Source organism: Neovison vison, chromosome 4 (genome assembly GCF_020171115.1).
Source record: "Neovison vison isolate M4711 chromosome 4, ASM_NN_V1, whole genome shotgun sequence".
Classification (NCBI taxonomy): Eukaryota; Metazoa; Chordata; class Mammalia; order Carnivora; family Mustelidae; genus Neogale; species Neogale vison.
The window spans coordinates 136078996-136094032 of record NC_058094.1 but is presented as its reverse complement, the minus strand read 5'-3'; the positions used below and the strand labels follow the sequence as shown (position 1 = coordinate 136094032).

General features: G+C 61.0%; 1 protein-coding gene across 6 annotated transcripts in view; it reads right to left on the bottom strand.

The window, feature by feature from the left end:
- Window positions 1-15037, bottom strand: part of TNS3 (tensin 3) — a 201693-nt gene that overhangs the window by 103991 nt on the left and 82665 nt on the right. For 3 of the 6 annotated variants that reach the window (XR_006384240.1, XM_044245710.1, XM_044245711.1), the window contains exons 1-3: window positions 9310-9398; window positions 2408-2460; window positions 801-972 (exon numbers count right to left, since the gene is read on the bottom strand). Coding sequence is in view for 5 of the 6 variants with exons in the window: in XM_044245710.1 (XP_044101645.1) it covers window positions 801-950 (150 nt within the window). In the remaining variant the exon portion in view is untranslated. Of the gene's footprint in view, window positions 1-800; window positions 973-2407; window positions 2461-9309; window positions 9399-15037 lie in introns of those variants that run through there. The other 3 variants (XM_044245712.1, XM_044245714.1, XM_044245715.1) reach the window with 1 other exon arrangement.

Here is a 15037-nt window from a genome sequence, read left to right as displayed (position 1 = left end):
CCGGGCCAGTACCGGCTGCTGGGACGGAGGCATGGCCCCCTTGGATCCACTCTGTCTCTGGGCCACTCTCGCAGACAGCCATGTGGTCATACCAGAGGGTGGCAATCACGGCCTTATCGGGCAGGGCAAAGGTCAGCAGCTTCACCAGATAACGAGGCCATGTGGGGGCAGGTGCAGACAAGGTGTGAGACTATCATTCAATGCGTGGTCACACCTGGACAACCCAGGGCCGCTGCACAGGGGCCGCCACCGCGGGAGTGCACGGGGTAGCCAGGGGACACACGGGACTCTGGCCCACACTTCTTTGGGGGCTCCCTCTTACCAGGTCACATGGGTACCCAGGGCACAGCGGCTTCCAGGACCCCACCCTCTGTCCTTGTAGTTCAGGCCAACAGGAGGGAAAGGCTGAGCTTTGACACCAGGGATGCTGGGTGCTTGGACACCACTGGGGCTGAGGGGTCTGTCTGATGCTGAACGCCAGCCACAGCACGGGGCCTGCCCACCCTCAGGCGCCCAGGGGCAGCCGCCACGGGCAGGCGCAGCAGGTGGCACGACAGATAAGAGGCCCAGCGGGAGGGAGTCTCAGAGCACCTCCATGAAACCGGGTGCCCGGAGGACCAGATGCGGGGAGGCGTGGGACCACGTCCCCCCACGGACTTAGCAGCCACCCCGAGACACTCAGTACCTCTTCATATTTCCGGTAACTCAGTGTCTCCCCAAGTATGGTGCTCTGTGTCCCCTGACTGTCCCTGCACTCCCTGGCTCCCCCGTCCTCCTGCTCAGTGCCCTCCCGCACTCACCAGGTAGTTGTCCCCATGCTTGGACCTCAGCATCCGCGTCACCTCCTGCAGGCCGCGCAGGTAGGACTCCTCGGAGCAGCCGGCGGGAAAGGACACAGCGATGATGCGCTCAGTGATGTAGGTGAGGTCCAGCTCGCGTCCGTCCTCCATGGTGCAGCTCAGCCCCGCAGGCCTAGGAGCAGGGTCAGGAGCAGGGTCAGGAGCGAGGCCAGTCCCCAGAGCAGCGGACGGTTGGCCTCTGCACATACAGCTCACACAGGAGCCCACGTGTCCTCTTCTGTGCAAGCATGGCTGTGTGCGGCTCTCTACTGAGGATGCCCAGGTGCTGGGGGTGGGGGCGGGGGCACAGCAGGTGGGAGGGCAGGGGCGCGGTAGCAGGAGGGTGGAGAGCAGGACCGCCAAGTGCTCCCATTCTACAGAGGGGAGGGCCTGGTGAGGCCAGGATGGGGCCTCCTGCCCACAGTGCCCCGGCTGCACCTGCATCACAGGACGGTGCTGTGCGGACCATGGTCGAGAGCCGCTCCTCCTCCCCCACCTCCCATCTTCCTCCTCCTCCTCTTCCTCCTCCCCCTTCTCTCCTCCTCCTCCCAGAGGACAGGCCTCCAGGGCTGAGAGTGGTTGGGGACGAGATGCCAGGTCAACCCCAACGGGGTGATGCCCCATGGCAGAACCACAGGGAAACACAGGACACACGCCGGACGCGGGTTTGGGCCCAGAGCCCACGAGCTATGGGGGTTTGCAGCTGTCGCCTATTACTGCCTCTTTCCTCTGTGTTTCTCTCCTGACTTTGGAAAAGTTCAGAAACATACAAAACCACTTTACAAACCACTGCGTACCCATCATCCGACTTCCAAATGACCCCACGTGCACGCCCCTGCTACCTCTGCCAGCTTTCTGCTTTAAAGAAATCCCGGATGCTCCACAACTTCATGTATAAATACCTTAGCATTTCTTTCTAGAAGATAGACACTTTTTAGAAATACCTACAACAGACCTAAAACAAGGAACATCGCCAGACCCCAGGTCACAAACTTGACTTTCAAAGCTGATTTATTCACATCAGGAGGCAGACGATCGCGGAGATTTTTGTTCTCTTTACCTTACACGCCACAGAGGGATGCGAGAGAGTTCTGATTACTTTCAAAAAATGAACCAGGTGTTTGAAACACTGATCTGAAAAGTCATAATGCGGATTTTCCACCAACCGCATCTCCTGAGGGACAGCCCCACGTGGAGCATGGGCTGTGGCCATCCCGGCAAGCATCTGCCAGGGCACTGGTCAGCAGAGTTCTGTGCACATGCCGGGCTCGGTCAGGGAACACCCCCAGAGGGCACAAGCATAACAAAGCCACAGCCATGTCTGGAAAGAATCGCTTTCCCGCGATCTGGGCTTTAGGGCTGGGAGGCTGAGTCCCGAAAAAGAAAGTCAATAAAGAAAAACTCGATACGAAACACCTTTGAACATCTTCCTAAAGTAAAAAAAACAGAACAAAACCAGAAGTATGATGACCACAGAATAAAGTAACACCAAGCTCAGGGGCTCCCTGTCAGGTCTGACCCCAGGCGGGTACAAGTGGATGAGCTACGTAACGGTGCTGGCCACTCACCTGGGCGGTCTGGCACGGCAGAGAGCAGCGGATGGTGCAGAAGCCCCCGGAGCCTGCAAACGACAAAGCACTGATCATTCTTGGTCCCCGTCCCCAGCCCGCAGCCCTCAGTCTGCCGAGAGGGAAGGACATGGCCCATCCTAGTCGAGACACGGGTGGGAAGTCAATGTGGTGACCGCAGGCTCATCTTAAGGCCCGGGACGGTCTCTGGCACATCGGGGGATCTCAGCCCGTGGGCTGCGGACTCCCAGCCACACGCTCCCTGAACCCCCAGTGGGATTCATGGGGAGACGGACCCACCTGCAGCCCCAGGCAAGTGGCCCTCGGCAGAGGTGTGTGCCGGCCCCCATCTGTATACAAGTGGTACTCAACCAAGGTCACGGTTACCATTAATTTAGCCACTAGTATTTACTTGGGGAAAAAAAAGTAGTGAGTATGTCTACGGTTTAAGAAGGCTTTCAGCAGGGGAAACCCTCAGCTTGTGCCGAGTGTATAACTTCCACGCCCCTTCCGTGTGCATGTGTGTGCGACACGCCGGCGGAGCAAACAGCATTTCAGGAGACACACCCGGCAACCGCGGGAGTAGGAATCCCCTCCCCCGTTCCAGAAGTGGGGAAACCAAGGCTCAAGCGGTGTGCAAGGCTTTGCCCGAGACGGCAGAGGCGGGAGAGCCCTTCCCACGATGCGGCAGCTCCTCTCTCGGGCCTATTGTGAGTCCCAGCCCTGCTCTGCGGACCAGCCAGGGCGCCCGCCAGAAGGGGGGTGATGCTGGGAACATGCGTGGCAGGACACCCAGATCTCACAGACCTCCCTCCTGCTCCCTGTTGGCCCCAGACCTGGGGAACCCTTCACAGGCTCAGACACCCAACATCACCAGCGCGTCACTGGGCACCTGGCTCAGCCCGACTCCAGAGTGAAAGGAAGATGCCAAGGAAGACTCCCAAGGCCCCTTCGGGAATGGAGATGGCACGCCCCAGAAGTCACACCAAGCCGTGCCTAAGCCAATGGCAAACCCGAGGCTGTGATCCGGAACCCCAGGCAGAGGCGGGACCCAGAGGGTACCCTCCTCTGTGCACAGGACGCTTAGAGAGCTTGCCCGATGGCTGTCCCTGGTGGGTGCGTGCCTCTCCTACACGTCCCCTTACAGATGAGTCTGGGGGCTGACAGAGCCCGCTCCCTCAGTGCCTAGACCCTGAGCGGCATAGGACAGTGGCCCCCCAGGAGGTCAGGGAGGCTGGACCCACTCTCCCCAAAGCCGCCCTGAGGCCTGCTAGCTGGGTTCCAGCCAGGCCCCCCAAGAATCCCCGCCCACATCCCTTGGCAACGGATGAATGGCAGACAGATGAGAGGACACAGACGCACAGATACGTGCATGAAATGTAGACCGCTGAACACACCCACACACTCGCACGCGCGCCCACACACACACACACACACACAGCGAGATGGGAAGGCAGGGCCTGCCTACCCTTCCGTCACTGCCTACCTGCCATTACTCAGCTGTGCCTGAGGCTGAGTTAGACAGAACAGAAGCGCATGGACTAAGAACCAGCAGACACGGTCCACGCACATGAGTGTGTGGACAGAGCACAGATGCCTTTCCGACGTCCCCATCACCCAAGTGGATGACGGGCCACACCCCCAGCCTGGCAGCGAGGCCACCGGCCACCTCACGGTGACAGCCGCAGCTCAGCGTGGAGGGGCTGAGGGTCTTTGCGGGGGGGGGGGGGGGCGTCACCTGAAGGGAATGTGTATTGGGCACAGCACAGCCGGTACCCAAACCCTGAAATGGCATCATTCTGCACCTGGGGGACAGCAAGGGGATGGGCGTGGCCACAACAGGTGCACGCAGGGGCGGAGTGACAGGAGGGTTTCCGGGGACAGAGGCAAAGCCAGCCTCGGACCGTGGTTCACCGTTCCTCCAGCATGGTGTCCTGTGAGGGCTGGCTGAGATCGGCAAGCACAGACACACCTGGGGGATACCTGGCTCCTGGCGGGAACCCGAGGAAAGCAGACGGGACCATCCTCGCCCCCCAGCCCGGGAAACGGGCATTCGGGAAGACAGCGCCGTGTGCAGAGCCGCACAGCTGAGATGCGGTAGCCGCTTCTGACACCCAGCTCAGAACCCTGTCAATCCGCAGCCCCGGCGGCCTGTAGGCCAACTGGACGGGGCACGACTTTGCCACACACGGCGCTGGTCAGAGGGGGACACAAGGCTACCTTCTGGGTGCGTCTTTGCTCAGGGACAAAGACTCTACCTGCTCTCGGGGTTCACAAAGCAGGTTCCCCTTCACATACCACAGCACAGTTCGTGGCTTAGGAATGACCCAGAAACCAACTTACTAAAAGTCTCCCGTGCTCCCCAGAACCCTACACCCTAGCCTCATCTGGGAGGCCCCAGGCCTCCTGAGCTGCCTGTTTCTCGTGGGGCTTCTGCAAGAAGACAGCGGCCTGCCTGCTTCCCTGGGAAGACTTCCAAGGACACGCCGCTCTTCAGGCACCTCACCACGTGTGCCGAGACAACAGGTGCTTCCTGTACGTGCGTCGGGTCCCCACCTGCCTCGGCCCGGCCCCGCCTCCTTCACCCTCGGCCGCGTTGGCACGCGCTTATCGCAGCCTGCAACTCCAAAAGGCCCTAGAAACCCAAAGGCAGGGGGGCGGGGGGTGCCCGTGGAATCTGGGGCCAAGGTTACACCTGCACCAGGCCAACCGCAAAGCCTGCACTACCCCTCCCCCCTGCCGTGTCTCCGAAAAGGAGCTCCTCCGCTGGCCCCCAAAGCGGTCCTGGGCCCCTGTGACGTCACCAGCCTCCCTGGCCATCTGGGGAAGCCTCCGGGGTCCAGGATGCACCGGCAAGCAGCAAAGTGGGCATCCCACCTGGTAAGGACTCGTCCCGTCAGCCCAGGGGGGCTCCTTGCTCAACACACTTTTGCAATTTCCAATCCTCATTTCCTCGGCTAATGGTGTGATTTTATATAAGAAACAAGCACAGCAAGACCGATTTTGCAGCCGTGGGACACCAGCCCACACCCATATTTCAGGAGAAGACAGGGACCAGAGGGGGCACATGAGTGTGTGTGTAGAGCACAAATACCTTTCCAACGTCCCCATCACCCAAGTGGATGACTTGGGTCCATGCCCATATTTTAGGAGGGGCTAGGAGAGGACAGGGACCGGTGGGGAGATCTGCATGCGGACACATGCAACTGTCTTATGAAGGGAGGCCCACTGAGCCTGGGGCTCACTTCCGAGTCGGTTCCCCGGGGGCGGAAAGCAGGCCCAGTGCCTGTTCTTGGGAGGAGCTGGTCCAGGCTTTGTCAAGGGACAAGGCTCCTTGGACAACACAGGCTCTGCCACTGGGCGCCCCGTGATCGCGACCAGGTCCTTCACCCGGCCCAGTCTCAGCCACGCTCCTTGTCTCCTAGCACAGGAATCCCATCCCCTACTTCACCTGGGGCTAAGGGACCAGGAGGTGCTGGCACGCAGGGTCCATCCTCTAGAACCCCGTCCTCCAGAACCCCAACCCCCACAGCGCCCTGTCCTCCAGAACCCCACTCTGCAGGACCCCATCCTCAGGGCACCATTCTCATACCCAGTGGGTAACTCCAGAACGCCTGGGGACACGGCCCACACATCACTGGGAAACCACGGCTTCGCGGTTCATAATCGGGCCCCTTCTAAGGGACAGGCCCATGGAAGGGAGGCTAGGGCTGCAACCAGGTCCCAGAGCCCCGCCCACTGTGGGACTGATCACTGATCTTGTAGGGGACCTGATGAGCAGGATGGGCAGGGAGCCCGTCAGCCCATCCCCCTCCCCAGGGGCACCCCTGGGTCTGCAGCTCGGGGGACGCCCGAAATTAGGCCGTGTGGCACAAGACGAATGTTCCATAGGCCTGAGCTTCAGGAAAGAGCCCACAAGGCACCAGGGTCGGGGCACCGCATTCCCAACTAAAGGGACAGTCCGGGCTAAAAGACACGGCGTGTGGCTCTCCCAGCATGGCGTGGGAGCCACAGGTCGGATCGCTCGCACGGGCTTCCGGGAAAAGGGACGTTGCGCAAACGTCTCTGCCCATGCCTCGGGATGGTGGGGAGGGCAGCGAGGACACGCGAGCCCCAGGCAGGAAGGCAGAGGGAGGACGCTGACAGCAAGCCCCCAACACCACAGCACACCCTTCTGGGCGGCTGTGCCCGCAGGACCATGCAAGGACTCTGAGGCTCCTGCTCTGTGACCTTGGGCAGGCACCTCGAGCTCCTCATCCATGAAATGGGCTGCTAGGTACAGCAAGCCCTCTGCAGGGGGGTGTGGGGCAGCGCAGGGCCGGCGAGGAGCAAATACATCATTAGCATCTGCGATTCCCGCGTGTTCTCTGGCAAACCAGGATGGAGCAGACCTGCCTAACAAGACTCACACCCTGGGCAGTGTCCCCATGTCAGCAGGGAGGGGCCTGCCCCTACACGATGGGCTGGCGTGGGCACCAGTTGTACAGGTGGACGGGAGCCAATGCTGGTGCTGTGCCCCCATATCCCACCACTGTGGGCAAAGGGCGGATCCCCCTCTCCACCCCTGCCCCACAGCCCTCCTTCCAGTCCCACCAGCACACTCCACCCCTCCTGCTCCAGGACCTTTGCACATGCTCTACAGGTCTGAAACACTCCCCACCCACTTAGGCCAGCCTCACCTGGTTAGCTGCTATTAATCCTAGACCTCTCCACTCACATGTTGCTTTCCCAGCAAAGCAACCCCTGATCCCTGGTCCAGCTGACATATCCTGCAAGGGCCCAGATCTCAGCCGTACAAACACAACTGACGGCAGGCATTCCTATCCATGCTCTGTGCCCCCGCCACGAAGACCCGCAAGGGCACTGACTCCCACATTCCGCTCATCCTCTGGGGACACATCCTGTCCCCAGGAGCAGGCGGAGAGCGCGGCATGCCGAGGAAGGAGGGAATAAGTCAACCACTAAGTTCACCGCGCCCAACAGATGATCCAGCCACGGTAGAGCTAGAGCTACTGCTTCTGTGTTTTGGTACTAAGTACCTAGTACCTACTTAGCTTTCTCCTTAGGATAACAAAACCCAACGTACCAGGCTTGAGCAGACTCATCACCTAAAAGAGTAGCAGAGTGGAAGGTAGTAAGTATGTCCTCCTTGGCAAAGTCATGACACAGGGGATCGATGACATTGGGGGAAAGAGACTGTCCCCCGCAGAGCCGTGTGGGGATGCACAGATCTCGGAGATCAAAGAAGGCTCTGGAACAGCACAGCTCCCCAGACCGGTCCGATGTGCGTTCTGCTCCCTGACGGGGTCCCCCACTAACTGTGCCCACCGCCCCGCGAGTCAAGCATGACCACCCTGTGCACAGACTCACAGGAGCATCCCCGTCCCCAAAGACAGGGACCCGAGGCAGGGTGTCCGCAGCCAGGCGGGCCTCTGAGCCCACTGGGGAGCTCACCTTTGCTCCTGCTCACATGGAAGGGAGGGCAGCACCAGGGGCTAGAGATGAAAGGTTGCATGCACCCCTGCCTCCCGCCTCCTCTCACCCTCTCTGGCTCTTGAGGATAGACCAAAGAAAGCCCCCCCGCAAGGTGGGAAGCGCAGGGAGGGCGCCAGGGTCGGCGGAGCCCAGGCCTGGGTGCTGCACCCCGCCGGGCTGACTGACGGGCCCTGAAACTCGTGGCAGGAACAGTTTTGTAAAAAAGAACAAAAGGGACGATTGCGTAACTGAAGCCAGATTTACAAGGAAGCAGGGCTCGCGGGCCCTGGCAGGGCAGGGAGCAGGCCAGCTGTGCCCTCGGGAAGGAGGCACCCGCGGAAGCACGCCACATGGGCAAACGGAAAAATAAACGAAAAACATTTTTCAAAGGCCACCACCGGCCATGTTCGGCTGCCACATCTGAAGGTCACGTCACTCACTCACGGCCCAGCAGGTGGGCTGCAGGGGTCACCGGCTTCTCGCTCCGAGGCCCGGGTCCAACGCCAGCCCTGCAGCTCCCCGGGCTGTCCGACCTCGGAGAGACTGAGGCAGCCCTCTGTGACTCAGTTTCCTCCTCTGGAAAGTGGAGGGTCGGCGGGATTCAGTAAGGAAGTACGCGTAGAGGGCTAGGAACAGCAGCTGACCAAACACGAGCTCTAAATAAACATGAGACACGCATTCGGGCGCCAGGCGGGGGGGACGGGGGAGACTGACCCCACGAGGCAGCACCTGCGGGAGTCCACACGAACACAGTGCCCGGCACAACCACGGCACCATCCGTCCCGCAGAGGAGCAAGGCTCTAACAAGCAACCTGCCCAAAGCCAGACAGACAGAGAGACAGCCAGACAGACAGCCAGACAGACACTTCTCCCTTCCAGAAGGAGGCGGCCAGAAACAAAGTCATTATCAGGGGCGCCCACCTTGAACTTTCCTTAACGCTCTCGACCCCTAGCCACGGCTCCTGTGGCCTCTCTAGGACAGACATACCAGGCTCACATTAGGAAATGACAACAGCGTTCCTTGGTCCCCATGCTCCTCTACGAGAAGCAAGGTCGTGCTCACTCTGAGATTTTATCTGTGGATATTTGTCACCAAGGACTCAGAATTCTAGGGTGCGTGAGCTGGTCTGCACCACACGGACGCAGGACGCTGGGAAAGGCCCGTGGCAGGGAGGAAGGAGGCCCCTGGGGCGGGGCGGGGGTGAGGAACCCAGGGTGGGGAACCAAGCTCTTACCCACGTCTGGGCTCCCCAGCAGGGGCAGCCCAGGAAGCAGCCACCACAGTCCCATGTGCAACTTTTACGGCCCCTTTGCTGCAGAGCAAGGACATGAGCAAACGGAGGAGGGGCGCCAGGGACAGACCCCATGCCAAGAGCACGCGGCAGCCCGCGGTGGGGGCCCCACAGAGCCCTCCGGGTGGAACTTACCGTGCTGCTGAGGGGCCGGCTGCGGCTTCTCCTTCCTTCCAGAAGCAGCTCCCTCCCACCACCTCACCCCTTCCCTGCTTGGAGTCCTGCGCCCTCCTGCGCCGAGGGGGGTGGCGGGGCCGAAAGCAGGTGGGACAGCGCCCGCCCCACCAGGGCTGGGGAGGTCCCAAGGGCAGTGGTGCCTAAGCCGGCAGGCACGCCCAGCCCACGGCGGCAGCACGCATGCCTGCTCGCAGGGCACAGACACCGCTGCCCGGCCCAGGGCTGGCCCTTCCAAGGCCCCACAGGGCCGACGGCCAGCAGGACAGGCCTCACCAGGCGGGGGCCCCGTCCTCAGGAACCAACACCTGCCCCCTCCCTGGGGGTGGTTGACACAGGGACACAACGAGGGGTCTCCTGTGTCCAAGGAGCCCCCCCACCACCTGGAGACCAACCCACCACGGACTGACTGCTGGGTGGACAGGTCGCCGGCCAGCACCCTGAAACCGACAGGTGCTGGTGCCCGCCCTCCTCCCTCCCCCCACGCTCCTCTGCCCCTTACCATGCTCACGAAACCACAAAGCAAACACAAAAACAAGGTCAAAGTGCGTCACTGGACCAGAAGAGGAGTGGGCTCGCTCCTAACACACATGGGCTCCAAGTCTCCCGGAGGCCAAAGCAGAGAGAGAGGGGAGAGGTGGACAGATGTCAGGCGGTGCGACAGGCTCCCGGTCTATCTGAGGCTGGAGGGACCAAGGTCACGTGCCACTCGGAGTCAGGAGCACAAGGCCGTCCCCCACCGCCACGGTCTACACTGGCAACCGGCCGGATTTCACTGTCAAACATCCAGTCCCGTTCCTTACACTCAGAGGGACACCCGCGTGGGCTCACAGACAAGGATGCCCCACACACGCAGATGCTTTCATTTTAATCACTTCATCACGAGAACACATCTCCTCATTAAAAGGATAGGGGGAGGGCGTGGTGGGTCGCGCTGGGCCCCCACAATCCTGTCCCCGACACCAGGGCTGGGGGCCCTGCCGCTGAGGGTGTCACGTGCGGTCTCCTTCCCGCCCCAACGTGTGGGGAGCCCTGGAGCCCACGGCCGGGGTCTCTGTTTCAGGTGGCCTAGCTCCTGTGGGATGGTGGGGCATCCCGAGGGACAGCGTGGGGACAGCCCTCCCTTCACCTGTCTGGACAGCAGACCAGAGACAGACTGCAGTTCTCACTCCTGGAGTACCCGTCCCAGCCCTGCCCCAGGGCCCAAGCCTCCCACCACGGACGGCCCCATGGGGGAGCCGGCTCTGAGACTCTGAGACCCTCAAAGGCTGACAAGTGTAGACCAAGAGGGAAGTCCCTCCACCCCACCCAGATGTCCCAAGGTGCAGGGCTCACGGTCCTGGGAAGGGGGCCCAGTGCGCCCACTGAGCAGCCCAGCAGAGACTAGGACCATAGCTTCCCCACAGCAAGAAGGGCACCATAGGGGTCCCCAGGATGGCCATCCTGGGGCATCTGACCGCTGGCAGGTGGACCGGGGCATTCCCGCAGCCCCGTCTGTGCTCATACATGCCCAGGACGACCCAGTGGGCATCCTGCCCGGCCAGCGTCGGACACACACGCTCCATCCGAACCAGGCCCCACTACCGGCACGCTGAGCCCCACGGCTCCCAGCGGGGCTGGGTGACAGGCCTGGAAGTGGAACGGAACAGCACAGTGGTGACAGCAGCACACAGCGGTGACAGCAGCATCCTTGACGGGCTGTGGGATGGGAGCGCCATCCAGCGGCAGAAAGGGTGGGCCTTCCAGACTGGAGCCCGGCCAGAGGAGCCAGGAGTGCCTGGGGAGGACCGGCCTCGAGGCCAAGAGAGGTGGGGGTCCTGCGGTCGGGGCTCCGGGAGCCCAAAGCTGGTCAGAGCATTTCTGAGAGGAGGAGCCCCGCAGGGGTGTCTGAGGAGGGGTGACAGGATCGAATGTGTTCTTAAGGCGGGTTCGTGGCAGCTGCACCGAGATTGACCAAAGGCGGGCGCATGCGGCTGGGGACTGGAATGACGGTGGGGAGGGGGAGCCACTCTGTCAGGCGTGGGGTGCACGCGTCCCCCACGTGCGAGGACAGTGACAGTGTCAGGCAAGGCAGAGGACGCTAGCACCACAGAGCCCGGTGCACACGGCAAGCCAGGGCCATGCTCCAGAACGCCCACGGACACTGCACCTCTGGAATCCTCCGTGCCCAGCTGCCCGTGGGAGCGGTCGCAGAACATGACCCAACACAGAAACCTCGGGTGAGATCCTGCTCCCTGGCATGAGGTCCACCCTCGATAAGCACCCACTTTATTAGCAGGTCCTCTTCTCGCCACGGAGCTGTCCGTGGAGCTGTCCACGGAGCTGTCCACGGAGGCCAGGGGGCAGGGGAAGGAGTGCAGCAGCTGCTGAGGCCGGGCAGGGGTGCCGGGCAGAGTGAGGACCTGGTCCCACTGCTGAGGAGGGAGACGGTGCAGAGACAGAGTGGGGGGTCCATGGACCTGCACCGTGGCAGCACATGGGCAAGCCACATACAGCACAACCCACCCGACGTGGCCCATAGAACAGGCCCACAGCACACGACCCATTGGATAGAATCCACAGGACACAGTCCACTGTGTCCACAGGGAACAGCCCACTGGACACGGCCCACTAGAAACAGTCCACGATCCACAGGACATGGCCCATAAGACACAACCTACAAGACATGACCCATGGGACAGAGCCCACTGGATACAGCCATGACTCAGAGGACACAGCCCACCGGGCTCTATCACCACCCACAAGGGTGCCTCTGCTGCTGTCTGGTCACTTTAGCATGAGGACCAGGGAAAGCGCCTTCTGCAGGAGAAACTGGGCTCCAACCCCAGCTCATCTCCTCAAACAGGACGTCCTGGCGACACTGGCACAGCCTGTCCCCTCGGGTCCTCCCCTGTGAGCAGGGGAAGACATTCAGCCGTAGCGATCCTGAGCCCTGGGCGAGCTCCTCGGAGCCCGGCCACAGACAAGCCCGCCCCGAAACACCCTGCCGGCTGTTCTAACCATGCGGCTCCCACACTAAGGAGACTCCATTCGGGTTATCCTCCGACAGTTAAGAGCCGGACACAACACCAAAAGGATGACACGGTGCTGGACCCAAAACACACAAAACCAGGGAAGAAGTTTCCTGGGATCGACTGTGTTCACAGAGCCTACCCCAAAGAGCGCCACCCTACCGACCGCATGCGGAACGGGACACACTGGACAGCATTCACACGCGCTCGAAGCTCCTCCCCAAGAGGCTGCCTCCTTCCCTGTGAGGAAATAAAGCTCCTGGCACCTGCCTGACCCGGCCTGACCAAGGCCACAGGGCTCATCGGTGAAAGCCATGGCTACCCTAGGTCCATGCCTGGGGCCTGAGGCCAGCGGTCCCTACTGAGGGACCCACAGGGGCACACCGACGGGACACGCGCGGGGATCTCTGCCCACGCGCAGCTTCACGAGCCCCGGGAGTCCCCCTCCCCCCCGGTTTTCCGGACTCCAGAGTTTCAACCCAGGAACACCGAATGAATGGGCCACTGGCTGGGTTTAGACTTGCCACGCCTCCTACACAAGCCGGTCTCTTTTCTCTCCTTTCTACGGTCCGGGAGGCTGGATGTCCAGCATGGGCTGGGTCTGAAAGTCTATGATATAACACAATAAAATCCCCAAATTTTCTCCCACAACTTTCCACAGCCGCGTGCCGGCCAGTTTTGAGCTGGAGCGCAATTTCCCATGTGCCTGAACGTTGTTTGGGCCCCGATGTCTGTCTCCCGCAGAAGGGGCTTTGATAAACATTCTACAGTCTACAACGCCTCAGCATCCTTACTGGCTGCCTCGGGATAGCCAGCGGCAAGTGCAATTTGCTTTGGGACTCATCGGGAGAACTCCCTGAAGCCCGTCTCCTGGAACGCGTGCTGTAGCCTCCGGGACCTCGCACACCTGTGACAGAGGGGACAGAGGTCCACAAGGCAAGGAGCGGACCCTAGCAAGCCTGAAGAGGGATCCAGGGTGCCAGAAGAGGGGAGACCGTGTCCCCAGGAGCGGGGCATGGAGGAGAGGGACGTGCCTCGGGGCTCCTGTGGATGCATCCCTGCATCAGAGGTTGGGGCAGAGGTCAAGTGCCTCCAGGATGCTAAATCCTCCAGGATGCTAAATCCCTGACGAGAGAGAGACGGCAGGGACCTCCCGAGTGGCTGGGACGCACACGGACAGCACCTGCAGCTCCGGGGTCTTCTCTAAATGTACGTGTGAGGACCGAGATGCTGGCCCGCCGCGCCCCCGGGGTCCTCCTGCTCCTTCCTGGCTTTGCCTCTCCCTGCAGCAAGTGTGGGCTGATGGAGTCCGCCCAGATGGCCCTAGGGGCCCCGGTGTGGGGTGGAAATGGTCCCCTGCTCAGAAGGGTACCCGGGCCCCTGCACGAGAGGCCGTCTCCCCTTTGCAACTGCAAAAAGGTGGGGAAAACAGTGTGCACGAGAAACGTAACGTGCTGGGGAAGACCGACGGAAATGCAAAACATCAGAGCAGGACGAGGAGCAAAGCATGGGGGAGGGTCAGGTGCCCAGGGAGGTCTCCAGCACAGCTCAGGCCAGCGCTGTAACAGGGGTCGTGGGAGTAACACTGGGCATCAGGGAGCCTGCAGGTTAGACCTGGCAACCCCCCACGATGCCTCCCGGAACAGCCGACCTCAAGCCCTACCTTTCCCAGCACTTACCACACCCCCGAACCCCGTAAATGATGGAGCCAAACAACACAGAGGGACAGATCTGCACCGAGGGCTGGTGGGAAGTGTGAGACTGAGTGTGTGGGGTCATGTGCGGGACAGCAAGGATTGCGCTCCAGGAACGACAGACGTGGGGCTCCAGGGGCTTGGTCAGTTGAGCACTTGACCCTTGGTGTCGTGAGACTGAGTCCCACCACGGGTTCTGCACTCAAAGTGGAGCCTGCCTGAGGTTCTCCCCTTCCCTCTGCCCCTCCCGCCCTCTCTAAAAAAGAGAAAGAAAAGGCAGATTTGTGTCAAATGCAACTGGTGGGGGAGTCTTGGTTGGAGCCACAGTGAGAGCCTCCAGAGGTTTGCTGTTTGGACTGGAATCCTGTCTTGCCCTCTAGGAACCAAATGAATGAGATCACGTCTTTGGGTGAATATCCAGCAGTGTCACTACTGATCCCCCGGTGTTTCCATCTGTCATCTTCTGAGGACCCGCCATACTGTTTTCCCATGTGGCCACACCTGCCTGCATTCCCACCAACAGTGCAGGGGGCTCCCCTTTCCCCGCATCCTCGCGGGCACCTGCCATTTCTTGCCTCTGACACTCGCCCTTCTGACAGGTGGGAGGTCCCAGCTCCTCGTGGTCGGGATTTGCATTTCCCTGACAATGACTCACTTCGTGCATCTTCTCCTGTCTCGTCCCCCGCTCTGGGTGGCTTCTTAGGGAAAACGTGTATTCCGGTCATTGGCCCATTTTTTAATGAAATTATTTGGTTTTTTGGTGTTGAGCTGTTCTTGGTATGTTTTGGACATGAACCTCTTATTAAACACAGCAAAATACTCGTGTGAAAACCCAGATACAGCCCTATGTTTCTTGCAGCACCCTGTACATCAGCCAAGATGCGGAGCGCCCCCGACGGACAAGCGGATAGAGTGACGCGCGCGCGCTCACACACACACAGAGCAAGACGTCACTCGGTGGCAGAGAAGAATGAAGTCCTGCCG